At 45.0% G+C, this 25,218-nt stretch overlaps 1 protein-coding gene across 7 annotated transcripts in view; it reads right to left on the reverse strand.

The window, feature by feature from the left end:
- FCHSD2 (FCH and double SH3 domains 2) overlaps nt 1-25,218 on the reverse strand; it is a 502,468-nt gene that overhangs the window by 94,798 nt on the left and 382,452 nt on the right. For 4 of the 7 annotated variants that reach the window (XM_078658542.1, XM_078658546.1, XM_078658544.1 and 1 more), the window contains 2 exons: nt 20,402-20,524; nt 12,054-12,149 (listed from right to left, as the gene is read on the reverse strand). In XM_078658542.1, the coding sequence (XP_078514668.1) occupies nt 12,054-12,149; nt 20,402-20,524 (219 nt within the window). Of the gene's footprint in view, nt 1-9,745; nt 9,812-12,053; nt 12,150-20,401; nt 20,525-25,218 lie in introns of all 7 variants that reach the window. The other 3 variants (XM_078658543.1, XM_078658541.1, XM_078658545.1) reach the window with 1 other exon arrangement.

Genomic DNA, 25,218 nt, shown 5'->3' on the forward strand with positions numbered 1-25,218 from the left:
TTTGAGGCAGTAATGTTTGACAAAGGTATACATCAGGGACTACCTGACTAACTGGGTACCAAACATCCCGGCACACATGATTTACTTCAGGCGGTGAACACGATGGGGAATGGAAGTCAACTTTTTTGCTGGTTTTATCATGGGCTTCAGGCACACCAGGAGGGGTCGCTGACTCCTTTAAAGCTGAATTGGAAACAGACCTGGTTTGGGAAATACCGGAAAAAGACTGGGCACGTATACTTGAATATCCCAAACGAGTCTCTTGTAATTCTAGATTTTAATGTATTCGGTTTTCTATTCTGCAAAGGGCGTATCTGACACCACGTAAGCTTGCCAAGATGTTCCCTACCGCCTCCTTCAGCTGACCCCATGTAAGGCTTTAGAGACCGGCCTCATCCGCATACCCTGGACTCGTCACCATTTCTCTCAGTGCTGGAGTGGCACTGGCCTTATCGGATGTTACGGGGTTGGCTCAGTAGGACACACCGGCACGGTGTCCTCTTGGTTTCCATTCACGGCCCACGCGGTTCTGAGGTGTCACTGAGATTTGCAGATTTGGCCTTATTGTTGGCGAAAAGGCTCATAACATGAACCTGGGAATCCCCGATAGCCCCGAGGTTAAATATATCGCGAGATGAGGTGGCCCACTGGGGGCTTGCGGAGAGTGATGCTCTTCGTTAAGAGGAGTATCGTAGCCTCCCCAAAAAACCCATTTCCCTGAAATGGGATGCTCTTTTAGAGGGGTTTGAAGCGCAGGACATGGCACCTGACTATCTGACCTGAGCATTCTCTGACACTCCCGGAGCAGGTGCTGCTTTGTTGGCGACCCCCTTGCGCTCCTTGACTCTGTTGATGTTGCTGAGGGTACTCTATTGGATGCTCTTTATGGTAGTGGCTTAGCTGGGTCCCCTCTCTGTCCTCTGACTGTTCAGACATGCTGTCACCCTCCCGCATGTTCATATCGTTTGCATATCCCCTCGAATGCACTTCTGCATATTTGTATTTCATAGCTTAGGTGACATGACCATAGGTTGGGAGGGGGGGGGGGGGGGGGAGTTCATTGTTTTTTTCTTTGCAATGTTGTGACATGCCCTGTAATATGTATGACTTGACTGGGGATCTTTGTAATGTTTTTTGCTTCATCGCTGTTTTCCTGTGCCAGTCATTGCTGTACGAAATGTCGGGCCATATGTATCAAAAAAGAGTTTTGCAATTCTCAAATTGCGATTTTTAGCGAATCGCAATGAGAGAATCGCAAAATGCAATGTATGTAGGATTTGCTAAAAATTTTGGGAATCCTACATATTCCTCATTTTCGAATCGCAAATTGAGATTCGTAAATAAGGAAAACCTCCAGATTCATTCCTATGGGCTAGGAGGCCCATAGGAATGAATGGGAAGACATTCTCAATTTGCAATTACCAATTAGAGAATCGGAAATTTAGAATGCAATTTCAAGGTTGCAAGGGTGCCAAAAGGACACCCTGTTGCACCTATGAAATATGCATGTGTGCACATTTTGCGCACATACATGCCCTGAGGGCATGTATGTGCGACATATGGCACTTTTAAAAAATCAAAAAAGTTCTTTTTTAGAAAAAAATCGCAAATAACAACCAACTTGAAGTTTATGGTAATTTGCAATTCCTTAAGGCCAAATAGCACATTTCTGGTGCTTCCAGAATTGCATTTAAGGAATCTCAATTTGCAATTCCTAATTGCATTCGCAAAATAGAGAATCGTAAATTTTGCAATTCTCTATTTTAAGATGGCCTTTTGGGATGATACATCCCAAAAAGCTTTTTCCAATTCGCAAACGGGCCGATTCTGAGAATTCTGCCTGTTTGCAAACGAGAAAATGCCTCGATACATATGGCCCGTTATGTCTTAACAAAATGCAATGAACTTTGTTAAAAAAAAAAAAAAAAATGAGTGCCTGACAAACAGCCACAGGGAAACCCTTAGTAATGGCAGAAGAAACTTCGATGGCCCTCGTGGATTTTGCACAAATGCCAGCAGGATAATCTTTCTTGACTAAGGCTAGCAGACAAAGTAACACAACATGGCATTTCACATTTGGTGACTGCCTTGCTTCTCAGGTCTCCCGCAACAACACAAAGCGCTGATAGTTACCCAGTCTTGTCATTAGAAGTCAACACAAGAAGATACAGCGCATTTGGACTCCAGTCTATGGAATCTCCTCTCCGTGGTGAGGTAAGGAGGAGGAAAGAAGTGTGAAAAAGTGATGAACTGCCTGATGTGAAAGGCAGACTTGGTCCTTGGAAATGAACAAAGTAACAGCTACTCTAAACAGAAAACAGTGTATGTTTGCCAGATTGAGGGAGCCTGTAATTCACCAACCCTAGCGGCCAAAGTTACTGCCATCAAGAATACAAACTTCTGAGCAAGCAAACAAAAGCGTGCACAGGTTCAAACGGTGACACTGTAGGAAGGTTACAACCAAATTCAAATCTCACTTTGGATAAACAAATAGGAGTGTGAGGAACAAAGTCTAACAAACCTTTTAGAAAGAGCACCACTAGGATCAACCTAAACTGAAGGGTTGATCAGAAAGACACACAAAAGAGGACAAAGCAGCTAGATGCCAGATTTTAAGATGACTACCTCTATCTAAATGGGGATACGCAATATTCTGGCATGGATCCGGCCCTCCAGGAACGACTTTGTAGAACCCTGCTATAGGGCAAGAGAAAGCATAGGACATCAGAGCCAAGGCTGGAGGAGGTTTAATCTTGGTAATTTACTGCACAGCAGGGAATAAACTTTGACTAGCAGCTTGGATAGACTAAATTGCAGCAGGCTTTCAGGCAGCCACGCGGACACCTGCCTCTCTACATAACCGTGCTCAACCACCAAGCATAGAGACAAAGTTTCTGAAGGTTGGGCTGAATGGCCTGTCCATCCTGCTGGTCCATTGTGAGCAGGAAAATAGGAAGGGGCTGGGCGCTGAATTTCAACAGATCAGCGTTCCCAAGTCATCTTCACTCAATATGGGACGATCAGAAATACCTATGCTTGACCCTACTGCACCTACAGAAGGGCATTTAGGAGAAGTGGGGTTGGTAAGAATGGGTACAGCACACTCCTTGACACCATTCTGGGGGTTAGGGGAGGGTAAGAATGGGGAAGCTGGGGAGATGCCCTGCACAAAATTGAGGATTTTTTTTGCACCCTGAGCTGGCAAAGATATGTCGAGGACTCGGGCATACCAATGGCGAAGTAAAGTGTGTCGGGAGACCTCCAAATCAACATGGCGCATAATGTTGTTTAAGCACCAGGGAAATACGATTGTGAGAACTGGGAAGAGGCAGCATGAAAGAGTAACAGTCTTACTTGTGTAGCACTTTAATAAAGAGCAGCTGCATGTTGCTTAGGCCTTCACTCCCTCCTTTCTGTGACTTTCTCTTATAAAGTGATTTAAAAAATACTTAGAATAAAATAACAAAGATGTGTCAAGGTCCCCAGTCTAATCTATCAGTTCAATGCAAAGCATGTTTTTCAGACCTTGAACTGCACATTGATTTGTTTTCATTCTAGTTTTGATGTGTAAAAAACACCTTAGGATTTTATTCTTATCTACTAAACCTTGACATAGTATCATTTGTTTGGAAGGAGCGGAGATTGAGAAGGAAGCAGTGACTGGTCATGTAAGCGAACGAAAATAATGAAGCAGTTGATAACTAAAACGCATTCTTAAAGCATTAAATGTGAGATTTCCTCAAAATTTGCTAACACTTGATAAATTCTATCAAAACATCCTGAACATGTAACGTTAATCAAAGAGAAGGTGGAAAATAATACTAAGTGAGGAAAAACATTAAGATGATTTCCACAAAAACAGGGTCAGCTGGAAATGGAGTTTCTTAATCAGTAAACGGACATCAACTTCTTGTTGGTATCTGTAGGAGATGTCGACAAAGCCACTTCTGGCTTTCGATACTTTCTGAGAATACACTAACAAAACGTGCCCATAATTACACACACAGCTTTTCATCAATTCTAATAATACATGATAATGTGACCCGTTCTACTACATAACTTTTAAACACTAAAACACTTAGGGATTTTCTGTATGTAACAGGTTTTGGAAAATACTTTTCACTTAAAAGTGCAAACTCACTACAATGGGGGTTTTTACAGCAGGGAGAGCAGATAAGAGAAACCAATGGGCTCTCTCTGGGGAGGATATGGCGGGAATACTTCATTACATGTGGGGGTTTAACATGGATAGGATGTTGGAGTAAGGATTATAGGGAGGAGGAGCAGGAGGAGTGACTAAGATCCTCGCCATTTTGGATACACCACCACCACTCGGGAGTTAGTGGTGGCAAACAAGGAAACAGAGCTTGACCAGTACTTGGGAAAATAAAAGGGACGGATGTGAGGATTTCCCGATCGATGATGGCTCAAATTAGGAGCAGGATAATCCAATCACTGGGAGCCTCAATGATGAATGAATTTAAATGAATTTAAAATGTATATAGTGCTCGAATGCCCGGGGGCGTCTAGGCGCTGCAGCAGAGGAGGATGCCAGAGATGAGGAAAATAGGTTTAGATCGAGAAAAAACTGGTTTCAATGCCTTTCTAAAGGAAAGAAGTGTTGTATAGTTCTTTATGGATAATGGAAGTGTGTTCCACAATTGTGATCACCTGCCCCGCTCCACCCACCACAATATAGAGTATTAAGGTAGCAAATTTGTTTGTGAGAGAGAGGCTCATGGCCGTAGGTGGGCAGTCCCATAGCGCCAGAATCAGGAAATGGAGCCCCAGTGTTTGACCTTCTTGCTCTTGGGCAATCTAGGAAGCTTGGATGTAAAGCACACAGTTAGGAAGGATTAGGTGGGGTCCCTCAAATAGGGGGAGTTTAACCACAATGTAGGCTCCTTGGCGGGCTGCTAACTAAACCCAGCTCTCCAGGCACACCGGACAGTGGGCAAAGCCTCACATAGGACTCGGCTGCATACCTCACCACCCTGTTTATAGATAGGGAAACAGGATAGGCACCAGACCATTGCTCCCCAGAGTCAGGTGGTGTGGATAACATTATCATGCCAGTCCATGGTGGGTTGGGCAGTTTTTGGAAGGAGTTCAACATGCAAAGTTTGGGAAATTCATTGCCCCCTACACCCCTCCCCCTAAGTGAGCGGCAAATTGGATGCTCTCTCAAAAGCCTCTGGGATATTCGAAAGGGACTATTATGAGGAAAGGAGCAGGGGCTCTGTATCCTCATGGCTGATGTCCTCACAGTTTGCTGTACTGTTTCCTCCCTCGAGCCTAAGAGGCCACTGACCAGTTCGCCTCTCCAAGCCAGCTTGCTGCTAAGGTGCGTTTATTATCCAGTTGGCCCTGAGATATATATATATATATATATATATATATATATATATATATATCTCGTGTTTTGGTTCTATGTAGAACGCCGGCGCTCTTAGTTGTAGCGTGGTGCCCTCCTTGGACGACAGAACCAGTCGTAATTTGACACACAAGAACCGGCTGGAAACCGGTAAGGAGGCACTCACTCAGGTAATTTTCAATTTAGACCAACTGCTTTATTTCCAGCATACTCGTCCTAACCCAACGCGTTTCGCTTTCAGCCGAAGGCTTGGTCACACGGGTGTTGAGCTCTAACACGAGCCTACTTTTATTTTAGTGCACAGTGAAAAAAACTTAACTGTGAAATGCATTGCATTGTGGATAACGTAGTTTTTCACGTGAAAAAGGTGTTAAAGTGCTCAATTTACAATGAACTTGTGTGGAAGCAATTTTGGATTTTACAGACAAGATAAAGTTTGCTGTACTGTTTCCTCCCTCGAGCCTAAGAGGCCACTGACCAGTTCGCCTCTCCAAGCCAGCTTGCTGCTAAGGTGCGTTTATTATCCAGTTGGCCCTGAGATAGATATATATTGGAAGGCGAAAGCCATGGGGTAGCAGGCGCCGCCAAGGACCGAACTTTGGTAATGGACTCCAGCACCTTGAAAGTGGGATGCGAGGGAGCAACGGTGATGTTTAAATCATATGCAGTGAAATATTCGGCATCACCCACTGGAGGGAAATAATTGAGGACTGTTTTTGCACCACAAATACCAGCATGCCCCCAAAAAAACCTGCGGCCCACTGAGGCGCCCACTAGGGGGCAAACATTACAAATTAAGCAATTGGTTTGTTTGGTGTAATCTGCAGCCCAGAGATGCCGTGGCTAACCTGTGAAAAAGGTCAATGTTTTGACCGAAATGCATCGGAACAAAAGCCTGTCAGTGTTGAAAATGAAATAAAACAAGTAATCAGCGTGAGGCGTGCGACTCATACTTCTCCGCGTAGAGAGGTCCTGTTGTGACATTACTAACTGTTTAAGAATTTATTCACAGTATATATATTGAATTTCTTCATGATTTTGTCAACTGGTAATATTCAATTTGAAATAACCCGCCTCTGCATTGGGACTTACCATGTAGTATTTCGTCTATGTTTATTCATCACATGGGGTGCACAAACGCATTGAAAAACAAGGCATTTTGGGTAAATTTCTATTGTGATCAAGGGCATCCGCCCGAAACGCGTCAGTCCGCTGCGCTGCTGAATTTGTCTGAATAAATCTTGTTTGCCTCAACTTTGGGATTCGTTTGGTCTCTTGTCTCTGGTCGCCAGTTATCTGGAAGTTCAGGACTGACTGTTCGAGTACATATATATATATATATATATATATATATATATATATATATACACACCCACATACACATCTCAAAACAATACCCTTTCATGCATAGAGTGACGCATAAATTATGCAAAAAAGAAGCAGAGAACTCAGGGTAGTTCTCAAGTTTAGGTGGAAAGCATCTCCAGTATAGAGCACCCTCAACACCAGCGACACTCTAGATCTGCTCACCTCAAAAGTCTGCTTTTCTATCAAAATCTTTAAGCATAGGATTAGCACAGTGCCATTCACGCCGAGATAGAAGGGGACAAAGTCTTTTGCCGTTTCTACACCAAAGTCTTTAAGCATAGAATTAGCACAGTACTATTCCATGCCGAGCTGTAAAATGACCAAAGCCTTTTACCACTCCAGGCACAGTAGTACAGCTTTTGAATTGGTAAAATACCAACCAAGCCAACCTGAAACGAATAAAAGCAACCACTGACATGTGTTTTGCTCTCATTAGAGCTCTTCAGAGAGGTATAGATTTGTCCAGACACACGGGAGCACCCAGTATAAGTCAAAACAAAACCCTTTCAGGCATAGAGTGTGTGGAGTAGTGTGGCTCACTGGTTAGAGGCGGCAGACCCGAGAGCAGAGGACGGCCCGGGACCAGGGTTCGATTCCCGACGCGGCAGGTTTCTGGACCAGGGTCAGCGGACTCGATAATTCTCTCGCCTCGGTGCCCACTCTGATCAGCGATCACACTCGGCAACTCTGGGCACTAGCTTGCCTCATCTTCACTAACGGCCCCACCAGACCGCCGGGGATGCCTGGTCTCACCCTGGAGATACCCATTAAGGGACCATCTCTCAGGGAAGCCAGGAAGGGTTTCGCAGCGGTCGAAGCGCGGAGGTACCCCTTCGGGAGTGATTCCAGCGCTATATAAGCACATAATTAATTAATTAATTAATAGAGTGACACAAATTATGCAAAAAAGAAGCAGAGAACTCTGGGTAGTTCTGAAGTTTAGGTGGAAAACAGCTCTTGTATAGAGCACCCTCAACACCAACAACGCTCTAAATTTGCTCACCTCAAATGTGTGCTTTTCTATATATATATTTTGAGAGAGTTGGAGAGAGGCTGCAAGGCTTTCGATCTTCCCTCCACCACAGCTTGAAGACCAAGAGAGCTGTAGGGAAACAACCCAGAGGGTAAGGAAGTTGGGGCTTGGGGATAGCGGGCCATGCCCCTAGATACTCTGATAGCTCGTACCCATTTCCATTCCGGGGGCTGTTAAAGAGTTCCAGGAAGCAGTTCTAGTTTGCAGTTTTATTTGGAAAATGCATGCTGGCCCTGCAAGCAGACTTCCATTCAGCGTCGCACCAGCTCGCACAGTCATCATCACCCAAGAGGGTGGGATGGAGTGGAGTGCCCAAATCTTGTGTACCGGCTTCCTGACTACCAATCAAATTAGACTTTACGAACTATCACTGACGCCGCAGGAGATGGGTAGCTACACAACACACCACCACGATCAGCAAGTTCGATTGCGGGCTCCAGCAGTTAGGGTACTTTTCCAAGAGTGCACACTGGATGGGAGGGGCGGGGGCAGTGACAATACTCAAATTGTGTTTTAGTTCCAACAGGGTCTGTGCACGTTCAGGCAAAAATACACCGTTATGAAATGAGTACAATATGGTGTAGAGTCAACCTTGTATACACCTAACCTGCTTAAGCTCCCCATAGGCAGCGTAATAAATGTCTGTTGAATAATACATGGAGTGGTATTTGGTGGAGGTTAACAGAGTTGTTCTAAATTGCTGGATTGAACAAAACGTACCGTGTTAGGGTCACATATTCTCATTCTTTTTACAGGCCCATGCCCAGAGTTGTTCCCCCACAGTGTAGGCTGCATATCCTCATGCCTACAACTATCTGCTTGAGGGTAGGGATCCCTACTCAGTCCCTGGAGGCACCAGGTTGTATCCATTATAAAGCTTAATCCTTTCAAACAGGGTACCTACTGTCTTAAAACTGTGATAATCCAGTGCAATGCCGCTATATGAACACGTGTTGTTACAGAGCTATTCAATTGTTACAATGCAAAGGAGTGAATCAATTTTCATTACTCTTCGGGTAGTTAACAGTGATGCTCAAGGAGTTCATTTAGTGCAACATCTGTGGTGGAAAAACAATGTGTACTTGAGTAAAAACCTTTGTTTAAAAAAAAACTAAAAAAACTGAACGGTACCCTATCATCAATCGCCAATTTCTGTTTGGATTTAAATTACCAACCACAAACTCAGGAATAACTGAGGAATTCTAGTTACTCAAATGTACTTTACACTGAAGTTGTCCACAAGTTCAGTTATTTTATCTGCTAAGATTTTTTGTGGTAAGAAATATCGACGATTCTATTATGAAAGACCATGTAAAAACAGGACGTTTACATGTACATTTTTAACACCATTAGCTGTGGTCTGTATAACCTGGAGGCATGTTTGGCACCTTACAACACCCATATCATAACTGACATACAAGACTAAGAAAACAGTACGAACATTCCCTTTGCTCTGAAAATGTTTGACAAGAAGCCCAAGAATTTCTCTGGTGCGTGCCAGCACCAACATACTTTTTCCCTGAAAGCTTCCACATCACAGCATGACTCGAAAACATGGTTGGTCAGATGTTTCCCCGAGGCAACACAGGAACAGGGAAATAAAACTGAATGTGGAGGCTTTACTGCATACGTGAGGGATCCCTATGGCCACCTCGCTTCACTTCCACCCCCACGGAGAGCCAAAGTAGGTCAAAACAGCAAGGAGTTCTGCCTGATTAATTAAAACCTGATTTGACGCAGATGTTGTGCAAGGAAACAGATGACTGAGAAAGCGAGAAGGTGAAAGTGAGATTAACACCCCAGACTTCATCTTAAGACCACCTAAAAATAAGACTGCTATCACAGATATATGTTAGCTGAGAGCGATGAAAGACAACCTCCACCATGGAGAACACCACCACCACCACCACGATGAGCATGCACACACCCCAGTGCGACCAGTGCAGGCAGCGACAGATGAGCATGGGTACCTCTGCTAAAGTCACTCTCATAGCAGGTGTGGGGTCAATATCCACCAGCGGAACTGCACTTAGACTCTGATTGGAGCAATACAAGGACGAAAAACAGACAAAGTTAAATCTGTAGTGACAACACATGGCAATTCAACACGTAGACATGAAACAAACACAAGGACGTGGAGGTCTAAGTGTTGCGTGGACTGGTTGCTTTTCTTCTGAGACGGTGATAAGGTGACATTTGAAGTTTTTTTTTCCATACATACACATTTCACAAATGACATTGTTACAATAAGCCACATTATGAAATGACTTACAACAGCCAAAGGCAATGAGACACACAGAACATTAAATAAGAACTCTAAATATGTCTCTCGACGGGAGTAGGCTCCACTTTCTTCTGACCTTCCTATGACCTTTTTCCGTTAGAATCCCAGGAAGGGAGGAGCTTCAAGCATTCAAACTAATATTTATTTATTTATAAAGCTTAATGGAGCCGAACATGACCCATGCGGGTATCCGAGTGCTTTACAAATGGTCATGTGGAAAAATATAAGTAAAGAAACAACACCAATTCGAAGACGATATAGGTTGCAGCAACTCGTAGCGTGCGGGAAGTTGCAATCACAAGGCCCAAGACGGTAACCGTCAATTGAGAGCATGGATGATAATATTGCATCGAAACAGGCCTCAGGGAGTAGAGTCCTATAGATTCATTTTACACGAAACGAAGGCTGCCAATTGGTTAATGCAGCTGGTTCCTTCAAGAGTGAGCTGGACTTTCAACATTTGCAAGCATGGGCACTGTGTAACACTAGGCGCCAACACTGCCATTTTAATGGGTGTGTGAATGGAGAGTTACAAGCGGCAAGTAGGAAAATGCACAAGACTTTTTCTGCAACTAGACTTTGACTAGAGAGCAGTCTCTCGCGGGGCTAGGTACTCTTTCCATCACTCTGGTTCCCTAGCCATGAGTGTACCAATAGCCATTGCACAGCTGGCTGGCCAGGATATGGTAAGACAGAGCCAGATTGAATAACAGAATTCTTATTGTGACCGAAGGAAGGCCAAGGCACTACACACTTTAATATCATTGAAGCTGGCAAATGCTGAGCCTAAAGGCCGCTCTAACCATTTGCCTGCAGGCAAACGAAAAAGTTTCAGTGGCAGTCGCAACTGGCTATTTCCAGCCACATGCAGGCTATGTAGGAGACGAACAGGCAGGTAGCAGGATTTAGATAAATTTAACAGCCAGCTGCTTAAATAAAATTGAGGCGGGACCGAAGGGAGCAAAAGGCTGTCCTGCTAAAAGAAGCCGCATATTGCTACAACCGAGCGAGTGTACAGAGAGAAAAGGGACCTCTCTGAAGGAGTTTGGTAATTTATCACACACAAGATTTTTTTTTTTTTAAAGGTCCAGGATAATCTTTTAACAACTTAAATTTAGATATAAGCAAATATCATACACTCCAATACTTTAAAGCTAGAGAGGTATCTAGGACAATAATTTGCCTGTGTGCTAGACTTAAGTGCCACTTTTAGGACTTGATGTGATAAGGCTCACTCGACCTCTTCAGAAGTGAAAGTGGCCCACTGTCCCACAGCCCCCTGGGGTTTTGCCTTCTATCTGGCACAACCGGTCAACACCAAAATAGTGATCATCTGTAATTTGTAATTCGCTAACGTTTTCTCTAAAACTAAAAGTACGTGTATATGTATAGACACACACACATATATATATAAACATTCACACAGACATGTATGTGATATATTGTTGTCTATATATCTATGTATACGCCAACTAAATATATATATACACAAAATACATATAACACTGGATCACAATGCCTAACAGATAGTATGAAGATGAAACCCCAGGCTAGTTCGCTCCCCTCGTGCTAGGAGAAAGCAGATGTCCTACTTCTTAAGAAACCATATACGCTTGTAGTTTTGCAGAAATTCACTCCTACGTATTTCGAAGTTATGAACAATTAATCTTCGTGAACGGGAAATACATCTTGAAATGGGACTGACTTTTAAAGTAAAGGAAGCCAGGCCCCCTTAGAATTCTTTCATCATAGAACATTTACTTTTACATTTTTCTTAGAAATGTGGATATGAACTGTGAAACTAAGCCAAGACCAGAGATCTTGAATTTCCAGGAAGTATCAAAACAGAGTAACCAAAAGTAAACTCACAAGAACAACCGCACTATCAACAGTATTTAATAAGAACACAATTGTTCCGGATTATCAAGTACATATGTCATTTAAGACAGTAAGTAACGCATACACAGCTCACACCCACTGGTAAAAGGACTTACCGTATCGCTGTCGCTGGGCTGAAACTGGAAGGGCTGTGCTTTGTGGAACACAGAATTGTCCTGCACAAACATCTGCAGATTGTTTTCTCGAACCACCTGAAGAGACAGAAAAGGACAGCCTTGATGGTTCCTCAGGGTGATGACTCGGTCTGGTTAGAACATTCCAATTAGCAATTCTGCTGGCGATTCACACCTGTCAAAAGTCCTTGCTTCCCATAACCTTTTCTCACCACTCCCCCCCCCCCCCCCTGAAATTTCTCTAATGTCGATTGTTCCTGTTCGACTTTTTAAGCCCTGTCCTGTGATTTTCCTCCCCAGGAGACTCCACAATCTGTGAGTTCCAGAATAAGTTTCATATTTTTCGGACATTTCCCTGGAGAGGTTCAGGTTCTCTTGGCTGGGGTGTGCTTGTTAAGTGTAACCCTGGCCAAAGAGGTGGGTGGCTTGGTCTGTTTTCAGCAGGCTATCCGCAGACCGGCTGCGGCGGGCTCAAGACACCGGGGTGCAGGCTTTTGTATCTGCATCCCTACTGAGGAAGGTTGCAGACGTGTTGCAAGCTCGACCCTTATGAGTCTGTATCGCCATATTTTTGGGATTCTATTTATAATGCTAATTAAAAGGGACGAGATGGGTTGAAGTCCCTTTACAGTCATGCATTTACACAAATTGATGGCTTGGGTATGCTTCTCTTCTACTTCACCCAAACTGTTGTCAGCATTGACGACAGGGAGGGATCTGCACCGGTTTCTGCGACGTGGCTCGCTGAATGATGGAATTTACCTGAAGTTGAACTTCGATAAGACTGAAGTACGGATTTTTTGGTATCCCTCCCTTGGTATGGTCTTTATGGTGGCCACCTGACCTTGGGCCCCACCCAACCCTTCCCACACTATCAAGATGCTTTGTTTCTGGCCCAACGATACCCTATCCTTTTCCACCAAGATTTATCGTGTGGCCTCTAATTGCTATAGTGACCTTTTCAGCAAGATGCTGCCCTTCTGTATGACTATAGGAAAACTGTTGTAGAGTCCGTCATTATCGCTCAGCTTGATAACAACAACTCTTTATATCTAGGACAGACAAGGGCATCATTGCCCATTTTCATATAGTTCAGGATGCTGGTGCTCGCCTTCTTCTCAACCTTCCTAGAAGTTCCTCTATTTCTCATCTTCTCCCCAACCTATATTGGCACCCCAGTGAGAAACATTTTTTTTCAAAGTTCTCTGCATTTGGCAATGCTCTTGTCTCAGCATATGTTTTGACCCTACACCCCTCCCTGCTGACGTTGTAAATGTAAATGCGTAGTACTTGTATAGCGCACAAATCACCCATGAGGCATCTCGTCGCTTGTACGCATACCGCTGTGGAACCCTTCCTGGCTTTTTCCCTGTGAAGTACCCACTCCTGGGCACCCCCAAGGTGAAGCCAGGCATCCTAGCGTTGTTGGGGCCGTTGTGGAGATTAAGCAAGCTATTGCCCAGAGTTGCAGAATGGGACCCATGATTAGAATAGGCACCGAGGCGAGAATGATCAGGTCCGAGGAAATTGAGCACGTGACTCGCCGAGGCGGGAATTGAACCCTGGTCCCGGGCTAGACCTCTGCATCAGGGTCTGCCGCTCTAACCATTCCCAGTATAAGAATTGGCTTGGTAGTTTGGTTTGCCCTGTTCCCATCATGCACTGGGACAGGAACAGACTAATTTGCATATAGCCAAGTTCTGAGCTGGGATGGTGCAGTGAGCTAAAAAACGGTGATGGATCAAGCCCTGATCTTTGTACTGGGTAAGAGTGGTCTGCTTAATTCAGGCACTCTGTTCATCACCACCCCCTTTTCTGAATCATTTTGTCCACCATAAGCGTGGAAGGGTATACTCAGATGTGAGTCCCATGCTCATTGCACCATCAGGATTCAAGCAAGCCGGGCCGACGAGGCTGAAATGCCAGAAACCGGTCCCCGGTAGCTGGTTTCCTTCCCAGTATAAGAATTGGCTTGGTAGTTTGGTTTGCCCTGTTCCCATCATGCACTGGGACAGGAACAGACTAATTTGCATATAGCCAAGTTCTGAGCTGGGATGGTGCAGTGAGCTAAAAAACGGTGATGGATCAAGCCCTGATCTTTGGACTGGGTAAGAGTGGTCTGCTTAATTCAGGCACTCTGTTCATCACCACCCCCTTTTCTGAATCATTTTGTCCACCATAAGCGTGGAAGGGTATACTAAGATGTGAGTCCCTTGCTCATTGCACCATCAGGATTCAAGCAAGCCGGGCCGACGAGGCTGAAATGCCAGAAACCGGTCCCGGGTAGCTTGTTTCCTTCCCAGTATAAGAATTGGCTTGGTAGTTTGGTTTGCCCTGTTTCCATCATGCACTGGGACAGGAACAGACTAATTTGCATATAGCCAAGTTCTGAGCTGGGATGGTGCAGTGAGCTAAAAAACGGTGATGGATCAAGCCCTGATCTTTGGACTGGGTAAGAGTGGTCTGCTTAATTCAGGCACTCCGTTCATCACCACCCCCTTTTCTGAATCATTTTGTCCACCATAAGCGTGGAAGGGTATACTCAGATGTGAGTCCCTTGCTCATTGCACCATCAGGATTCAAGCAAGCCGGGACGACGAGGCTGAAATGCCAGAAACCGGTCCCCGGTAGCTTGTTTCCTTCCCAGTATAAGAATTGGCTTGGTAGTTTGGTTTGCCCTGTTCCCATCATGCACTGGGACAGGAACAGACTAATTTGCATATAGCCAAGTTCTGAGCTGGGATGGTGCAGTGAGCTAAAAAACGGTGATGGATCAAGCCCTGATCTTTGGACTGGGTAAGAGTGGTCTGCTTAATTCAGGCACTCTGTTCATCACCACCCCCTTTTCTGAATCGCTCTAACCATTGAGCCACACTTATCCACACCTTACCCCTTACCTGCCAGCCAAACACAAACAAGTTTCCTATTTCTTTCAGGACTCTTTTGAAACCACCAAAGTTTTGGAAATCCCTGAAAACCTGGCTGCCCGTGCCTTCTGGTTTAGTAGTCGTTAACTTTGCTAGCTTTCTCAACCAGTTAGGCCCTCACTGTCCGTGCCAGAACACCCTCTGGGGTAACAACTCGAACTTTACAGGCAGATCAAAACCTTGCTAATGATATTTTCATGAGCCATCATTTCTTATTTTGTTTCAAAATATTTGACCTGATGATGGCCCTGCTAATTTGATGGGGACTGAAACCTGCATATGACTGCCCGTTTGGAGAACTGTTGTTACCAGTATTGAAGAAGCAGTGATACATCATGTAACAGGTCTAAAAAAACGAGTCTAAAAAAATATCTGAATCACTTAGGAAATAGTTACTCAACATTATATAGAAGGAACACACTCTATGTTATATCAGTCTTCCTGGCAAAGGTGCCTCCCAACCAAATTTCCTGTCCCCACACTCAAAACTATTTATTCATGGGCGACTGAAAATACTGTTTCTGAACCTCTGTTTCATGACTGTGCAACTTTTCTGGCCTCTGTGCCGGTCTATGGAGTGTGGTTTGCCCTCCTGTCGATGGGCTCGTTTTCTTCTTGGACTCCAGACCCAGGTGTCTCTAGCTGGCACCACTTCTGCATCTCGCTTCTGGCTCCCGGTGTATGCTCAAGCCTGCTGGCGCTGTTGACCTGTGCAAGGGCTTGCCAACACATTTACTGCACATGATATTTCACATAGCTGTTACCCATTCCAAGTATGATGGAGGACTCTATTGCTATTTTTTCCTGGCATTGCATGGAGGTTCAATCCCTGCCTGCTCTATCGACCTAGCATACGGCTACAGACGTTTGTATCGTTTCTTGGATTCAGATCACAGAATCCCTAACTGGCTCTGTAACCAAAGGAGCACAAGGTGCACACTCATGCAAGCTGATGCCATGAGCTGGTTTCAGGGGAGCGACGCTGCTCTTTCATGCTTCGCGGGGGTTATTCCGGGCATGCAGAACCGGCCACGCAGCAAGGCTCCTCAAGCCGTCAGCTGCCATTTGGTGTAGGGTGCTGCCTGCACCTGCTGTAATCTTCGCTTGGCTAATGGCACAACTGTATTTTACGTACTATGCAACGAGCTAGGCAAGAGAAGACCTGCTTAGATGTGGTTGTTCTAGTTTTGCGAATCAAACATTTTAAGCTCTTCGCCTCTTGCTGCCCACTTTGTGCCAGTAAATTGGGAGTTTGCTCTCCAGGTAAAGTGGACGTTTAGAGTGGATTGCATTGAGGGTTATGCTTGTGAAGGAGCCAGTAGCGATGCCCTTGGATGGGGCAAATGAGTTCAGATTTCTTTGAATCACTGATCAATGCAGTGTTTGGAAGAACAGTATCACCATCTAGATAAGTACGAAGAGGAGTCTGCACTGCAGCTTGGAAGTCACTAAGACAGATAGAAGATTTCAATCTCATGAGTAGATATAATGGGTTGTGGCTGCTTCCAGCACATGCATGTTTTGAAACCTGTGCTACCTTTTACCACCTTCGCATTGGGCACTTGTGTGGAAGCACTGGGAATGCCAGAATCAACTATCGCAATTCACTTTATCCTGGCCTCCTTGCCGCCTTCCAACAAATGTATCCTAGAAACACAAAACTGCGTGGTCGAGAATATTCTGAGGATGGATGTAGAAGATGATGATGGAAGCTCCTCCATGGTGTGAATACACCCGATGACATGCATGACAGCGACCAGTATTCAGACTCGCTACAAAGCATCCAAAAGTAGGGAGTGAGGGCAGAGGAACCAAAATCGGAAGATCTCAGGCTCTTCGGTGTTCCTAGGAACTGAGAAATTGGATCTTGCATAATGTTAAGAAACTTAGGGCCCGATGTAGGTCGGTCGGTAACGGCCGAAAATCGGTATTTTCGGCCGTTACCGACCGGTATTACAGAAATGGGATGTAGGGGCATGTGTAACTGATTCGGTAAAATTACCGATCGGTAAATTTACTGAATCGGTAAATTTGAGATGTAGGTGGGACTCTTCTGAGTCCCACAAGCCTTACAGAATCGGTATTTTACCATCAAATCAATTTGATGGTAAAATACCGATTCCGGTGTGCATGCACACGTGTGCATGCACACCTATGCCATATGACAGGCAGACCTGCCCTTAGGGCAGGTATGCCTGCCACATGGCACCCGAGCCTCTTTTGGGGGTGCCAGAGGGTGTCAAAGTGACACCCCCTGCACCCTTGTGTAATTCGGTATTTACCGATTCGGTAAATACCGAATCGGTAATGCCCATTCATTCCTATGGGCTTCAAAGCCCATAGGAATGAATGGGCATTACCGGTCGGTATTTACCGAATCGGTAAATACAGATTTTTACCGATTCGGTAAATGTTACGTTATGTTATGTTAATAACTTTCATTGGGCGCACAGCTGCCCCAGCAAAGGGGCGTCCTGGCGCTCCTACATGTCCCCCCTTCTTATTTACCGATTCTTAATTACCGAATCGGTAAAATTCGGTAATTAAGAATCTGTAAATAAGTCCTACCTACATCTGGCCCTAGAAGTCTGCTTTGATGGTCACCAATTGCTGTTGTTTCTTGACCTCTGTCGGAGCCTGAAGAGGAGGGTGTTTCGGAGAATTAAAAAGGATTTTGTTTGCTCGCAAGTTACCCCCGTATAGGGATTGCATTCTGTGTTCTTGTCCGGTCCTCAATTCTTGAAGGGGGCACAACGCTGTTTAATAAAATGTGTCCTTATCTCATCTTTTCTCTTGTCACTGGTTCTGTGTCCGCAAGCGGAGGGTGGTCTGTCATGCTACGCATTGGTGAGTGTTCTGAGTGTGCCTCTCAAGTGGTAATTATGACCCTGGTGTTGGAAGGTTAGTTGGTCGTTGAGTCAAGGAGACTGAGTAGCCGAGTACCGTGGTGGGGTTGGTTTTGTGTATGTGCTACTCCTGCTGATTTCTTTCTCATCAAGGGGTACATTTCTGATACTGAATACAGAAGCATACCTGTTTGTGCTATGCTGGGTCCTGATCATCAGCTGCATCCAGTGGACACCTTTGGAGTGCAACACCTGCATGGCATTAGGGGTGGTGTTTGGTCAGAAGACTGATGGAGGTTTTGTAAGGTGAAAATCCCACTCTTTGCTCCATGGGTCATGAACTATGGCACTGACATCAATAATGCGAAGCAACGTTGCCTATAGTTAAGGACAAGGTCTTGTCGCTTTATGGACATTTTTGGAAATCTAATGCTCCCAAAACTGCTTGGCTGTCAAATATAAACAAACTGGCATACAAAAACACATTCCAATATTCTATTAGAAGTAGCAAAAGTGCTGGCAGTGATGTGAAAGGGTGACAAGGCGGTTCGAGTACAAGAGGACAAGGAATTATGCCAATCTTTAAAAAAAAAGACAAAAGGTGCGTGCTGGGGATAGCAGGGAGCAACCTAGTGGATGGAAGAACGCCAATAATGTCAAACGCAAAGGTACGTTTGGTAAAAAGTTTAAATAAATATAGTACCATCAGCAAAGGTGTTGTGTACGGCCTCCAAAAGATCGAAAACATAACGGGAAATTGGCGTAATTTACTAAACAAATCTTAAGAGGACTTCAGTAGAAAGCACGTTATAACCCTATGCAAATGTGATGTGTAAAAAAACGTAAGGGTAAAAGCAGTGCAGGAACAATCAACGTGGGTCAATTGGGAATAGCTGCTGTACAAGCTTGCATATTAATGCAGTACCGATGGACTGTACTGATAACTGGTCCTGAAGCCTGCCTGTAAAATATCAATACCTCCCAGGCCCTATAGTTCGTGCGTACTAGCTAGACTTCACATTCTTCAAATCGACGTGTGTGTGTAAAGAGCAACATACAAAATACTTTAAAATTATTAGACCTACGTGGGGTCACAAAGTGTGTGGATGTGCTATTTTACTCAAAAACAAGCATTGGCAAAGCCAAAAGAGCCTGTTGTAAACCTTTTGGATTTGCCAGTGCTTATTAAGTTTCGTGATTGCTTTTCTAACTTTATTGTTGGGGAAGTGCTGGGCCCTAACCAACAAAAAAAAAACGGACTAAAAGCAAAAATATGCTGTTGCCTCAAAAAGTACACCGTGCCATTTTAGCCCCTCGAATAAAGAGAACTACTTTGTGAAAAAGCAGTGTGTCTTCACTCACATTGAAGTATCCAATGCCTGAAGTGGACTGACTTACTGCGGCATGCTTTATGATGCAGTGTGTGAAAACAAATGTGAACAACATAACAGACGAATAGATGAAGAGGGCTAGCAGAAAGCCTCTACAAGTATATTATAAATACATTTAGTAAAATCAAAGGTCTTGGTTAACGCAAGACCTACAAAATTAAGGCTCTCTTGCTTAGGAATCTAGCAGCAACTTTTCTCGAGGAAACTTAAATTCACGCAACTCAGTATTAGTAAAGTATCTAATGATAAATTGTGCTTTTCAAAAAAATTTAATATATGCTAGATTTTGGAGTGAAATGGTTTGAGAATGTTTTATATAAGAAATAAGTTGACTGAGTTTTATAATTATTTTATACAAAAGTAGAAAACTATACTTAGCATTTTTAAAACTGAACAACTGCAGTGCTGTAGGGAATAGAACAGAAGTGTGCAAGCAGTAACGAAAAGGCCTGCAAGAATGAGGATTTTGTGTAAAATAAGGAGAATGCAATACAAGAAGTGATACCTAGGTTTAATACAAACTGCTCGAACAACATACATGCTCACGGCAAGACGGCAAGGCAGTTTTCAGAACTGGGATAAAACAGGGCTCAGCGTGCTGTCACTCATTCGCTTTGAGCAGAAATTATCAACATTTTACATTATGAAAACCAAAGTATGTGTTCTGCATACCGTGTCTTTCTAACATACCTCTAAAACGGTTTCAAGAAAAGCAGCGCAGGAAAGACTGCAGCAACAAGAGAACAATTCACTGTCCTTTTTCCAAGGCACTCGCATCCTACCATTGAGGTACACAATACTGTGTATTAGGACACTGGAATGTTGAGCGCTGCATTGAAGACAATGGAGTGCTCCGGGCTTTTAATGGCCGGTCGAAGCTCTGAGCATCAACATTCCAATGTTTGTTCACAGCTGGTGCTTTCAACCCCACCGGGCTCCGTGGGGCCTTTGTTTTACATACTACAACATTCTGCCCTCTAGTAGCGGAATGTTCTAATAGCCTTAGAGCCTTCCGTAGCGTGCTCTACCAGCCATTAAAGGCCTGCTCCTTTGTTAAAGGACCGAGTCGAAATGCTGGAGCTGGCCTTTAAGGGCTGGTAAAGCCCGCTAAAGTGGGCTCTAAGGCTATAGTGGTACATATTGTGCTTTGGCGTGAATGGACTTACCCGGTTGGAGGTTTCCAATAAAAACTGGAATGTGGTCTGCACGGCTTGGCATGTCTCCAGCTCAGTCCTGCTGAACGCCATCACATAGTCCTTCAGATGGTCGTTGAAGTTACCATCCAGAGCCTGTGGGCAGAGGAGAGACCGCACATTCATGAATACAGAGATGCACAGCAAGGATTTTATGAAAGTCATCATGGGACAAGTAAAGACGAAGAATGGAAGGATATGGGAAGGTCATCATACTGGAGGAAAAATGGAAAGGTCTCCTAAAACACAAAACAATAGGAAATACAGTTTGGACAAATGAAAAATTATTTTCATGAGACAACGAATAATACAAAATTCTGAGAGAAATGTAAGACCTTGAAAAAACCAACAAGCGTTGTGAAGCACGTGTCGGCATGGATAGAAATTCTGCATAATATGAAATAATGTGTAGAAATTATTATCTATAAAAAGACTAAAACTATTTAGGGAAACGTAATTATAGGCACAAGGAGTTTCTGTTCAAAGCTTGAAACGAAAATATTTGAAAAATACATTTCCTCAGGTTCAGAAGAATTCAATGGTGCCCAGAAAACAAAAAAACTTTTCTATATTCGGTGTATACTGTTGCATATATGAGTTCCATATGTAGGCCAGTGAATGTAGCCCATGTTACTATGCATGTCTTTCGTCCCTGCCTCACAGCCTGCTGTAACAGGGTCACAGGAGGCGAGAAGTGACCAGCATAAAATCCCACTGTCATTTAAAGGGACCATACGGTGACGAATGTCACAATCGACGTCAAAACCCCAGTTGAGATCATCAAACCAACGAAAAAAACATCCTAGAATGTCTATTGTTGGTGTTTGTTAAAGGGATCAGGACTGGACCAAGAGAAATTAATTTTTTCCCTCCACAGAAAGACCATTTAAGAATGTGTTAAGTGCTGACATGGGGCATGTGTTGGTTAGCGCCACTAGGTGGCGCCCTGGACATTCAGTCAGTAATACGATGCATTCTACTTTTAGACTAGTGGCAAGTCATATGTGACATTTGGAAATTCCCACACTAGAAATGTAGCTACTGATCTAGGTGGCATCCAGGTCAGCGTCGCAGAAACACGAGCTGTCCTGTGAAATGTCAAACACACGTACCAAACGCCTGCCTGGTCCCAGCCAAGCCACCGTAGTAGTGTCTAACGCGTCACCCACACCCCACGCCCGCCAGTGAAGGGTCAGAGGCCGCAGGGGGGACCCCACACCGACACCACCTCAGAGGAGGGCGCTTAACCTTTGAAAAAACACAGCTTTTGGCCCCAGTCATTGCACATTCACACACCCAGTTTTGGAAAGGGGAGTCAATGTATAGAGAAGAACAAGGAACAGCACAAACCGACACAATTACCGCAACAATAACTTAGGCACTTAACTTGGCTGGGATAAAATACGCCGATGGTTAGATTTCTCCAGCTGCCTGTCAGATATCCTGCCACCGTCTTTGTGGGCGGGATTCATTTGGCTCAAACATAGCACAGTGCTTAATTTGTCCAAAAACAAAAAAAAATAAGTGGCAAAGCCCTCGTCACGAGGCCTCTGCAGCTTGCACCACCCATTGCCTCTGTCAGTACTACCAATGACACCACAAACACAAAAACTAACCCTCACACTCCTACAAGTGTGACAATTCAGACTATTCCCTCAAAGCTATAACAATGGCTTGGGTAGCAGGATTTAGTCATTTTTAATGTATATTGAATGAATGGACAACTTTTTGTCCTCATCTATAAATTAGATAGACAGCACCACCATGTGGCAGACTGTCATAAGTTCCGGTATCGACAATTAAGTGCCGGTGCCGAGCACCGTCAACAACCAGCTCAAATTAAGCACAGCATAGCAGGCGTCCAATATTGTCAGGGTCGGGTGGAAAGTGAAGACGGGACGGGGTATGGAAGACATGTTGAAATTAGCGTGGAAAGTTATTAACCGTCTCTCCGCAAACGTACCAGCCTGTTCTCGCAGCCATGCGGGTAAAATGCAACTGGTCCAGCAGCTGTTGCGCCTGCCTCAGTTCTTGCACTAGAACCTCCAAGAGCCTCATTCCGTGGCTCCAAAGCCCTCGTCATCCATCGTTGCATCTCAAAGACACCTGGTTCTACAAATGCACCCTTGTGGGGCTGAGAACATCCATGCATCGGAGCAACGCATCACTATGGGTAGCATCCACAGTACATGCTGATGTAAAGCACAAACGCCAACGCTTGGCCTTCAATGTTAGGAGGCACCCTAGGCTCCTGGCCAATCCCGGAACGCTTGCTTTCTGTGTTAGCATGCCCCCTTGGGCTCGCGGCCAATCACAGAGCGCTTAGGTTTCAATGTTAGGAGGCACCCATGGCTCCTGCCCAATCCCGATGCAATTGCTTTCCACTGTTAGCAGGCGCCCTCACCTCCTGGTCAAAACTAGAGCGCTAGGCTTTCTATGTTAATAGGCACCCTAGACTCCTGGTTCGTCCTAGAACACTTGGCTTTCTATGTTAGTAGGCACCTCGGCTCTTGGCCAATCCCAGAGCACTAGGCTTTCTATGTTGATAGGCACCCTAGGCTCCTGGCCAGTTACTTCTGCAGCCACCTCCATAATTCCCACTTAATTCGCAACAATCTCCCCCATTTAGTATTTTTATCTTCATCTTGGATGTAAGCTGAGACCCTTGGGACTTAGTAACACTCGGGGAGCTTCTCCTCTTCTTCCTTATTTTTTCCTTCTCCCTTGTTATTTGCCCTCCCAGCACTTCTTTCTTGCATTCCTACTTTCACCTGCACCCCATCCCTTTTCTTTGACTCACACTCTACGCTGCTAGCTACAGAGCCTCTGTCCCCCACCTTTGAACACTCCTCCCTAACTTTGGGAAAGTGATCAAGAGAGGCCAATGACACGAATATTTACACCCCACGTGCTACTGTCTTTACTTGATTTTTCATTCCAAGCTATAGGTGACCCAAGACTATCCCCTCCATTATCCACCGTGTGCCCTGAAGGCCCTCTCTAGGCGCTCCCCTACAAACATCTGCTCTCACCTGCACTCTGAGACTCTGACACTTCTCCCGGGTCATTCTCCCTAACTCGGTCACTCTGCTTTACTGCTTTTATTCTCCCGCCCTCACTCACTCTCGCCATTATTCACAGATGACCCAACTTCTAGTCCTTTGCATTTATAATTGTCCTCACTGCAAGGCTTCTCACACATCTCAGCACCTTCTCCTTTTCCCCATATCCTTCAACCCACCCTTAGTCCTGCTTGGCTACGTCTTCTTTCCATAGCAGCTTCTCTGGGGCCCAGGATCATGTATGTTCACCATCCTCCTCATCACAGCTACAGGTCAACTCTTGCAGTACTTTCCGCCAGCATTCTGGCACTAACATAAATGCATCCTGCAGCATCTTCACTGTTTGTCCCTTGGAGACTTAACATAGACCACTGTTGGCTGTATGCGTGCTCCACGTTTTATCTACACTCTCCACGGACTGCTTGCAAGGGGGCTATCCTATGGACCGTCTGCTCAGTCCTGGTCTTTGCGGTGACTGTTGAGCGTTGTAGGGTGAATGGGTGCGGTGGGGTGGGGTGGGGGATATGACCGGCCCGCTCCATCTTCTACCCTGCTTTAATTTCAGTCATCAGCAAGGGGCAGTTTTGTGCCCCAACACCTCTGCACTGATCGCCTGTGCCAGTCTTTTTTTGTCACTTCTATTTGTACCCAGCTGGTCTTTTGACCCTTTGCATAGGTAAGTCTGAGCCTTGTGGACCACCCTCACACCACACCTTATGGGTGTACTAACATATTTCTCATGGACTTTCAGTGTTGAAACTTGTGTTGCCCACCCGACTCCTTTATGGCTAACTGGGCTGGTTCCTTACCTGCTCTCCAAGCACCACACCATAACACACTCAGCCCCACCGCTTAAATGCCCTCCATCTAGACTTGCAGCCCAGGCACCATTATGTGTGGGTGAGCTCATGCCACCTTCCCCAACCAGACTCATTGGTCACCAGGCTATACAAACCAGCTCCATTCTAGGGTATAGGGAAAGAGCATGCCAGCCTTACGCATCAATGTCTGCCTTGGAATGGCGCACTCCCCTGACCCAGTGCCACGGCTCAGCACGGAGGTCCATCCTGCCTGTGCCCAAAGGAGGCGCAGCACAGATTCCACGTCATTGATACCAAACAAACAACCGCAAGGTCTGTAATCGCTCTTCCACCTATACGCCATGGGATACTTCGCCTCCTGCTTGCAACAACACCAGTATGCTACCAGAAATTAGGGGATGTGGGGGGGTGACTGGGGGGGGGCAGGACAAGAGCAAAATGACCTATCCAGCAAACTGACGCAGCTCCCGCCCCTAAGGAAGGACCACCAATCATGTGTAGCGATTGCAGGTAACCCAAACATCTGCCCTAATTCCTGTCAGCTGGGAGGACAGAAAAGGCTGCCTTTGCTCCTTCCAGGGCTCAACTTTGCAATAATTATCTTCTTCCAGTGACCTCCTCAACTTCATTAAAAGATGGCAAGGACAGAAAGATGATACAAAAGGTCGTGACTTTTACTGTTATTTTCCCCATGAGCACATCCTTTTAATCTAAGCCTATTAGAAGAAGGGTAAGGCAATATTGATAATCTAAAAAAATGTTTAACAATTAGCTAGCTGGACACGCTGTTTTGTCTCATTCGGACCGGCACTACGCGGATTATTGCATCATTACTCGCCTTTGACATTTGCTGTCGCACTCGTAGATTTTGCCATTTTCCCCGTCCTGACTGGACTTTATTTGTTCC

This window comes from Lissotriton helveticus, chromosome 8 (assembly GCF_964261635.1).
Source record: "Lissotriton helveticus chromosome 8, aLisHel1.1, whole genome shotgun sequence".
Lineage (NCBI taxonomy): Eukaryota > Metazoa > Chordata > Amphibia > Caudata > Salamandridae > Lissotriton > Lissotriton helveticus.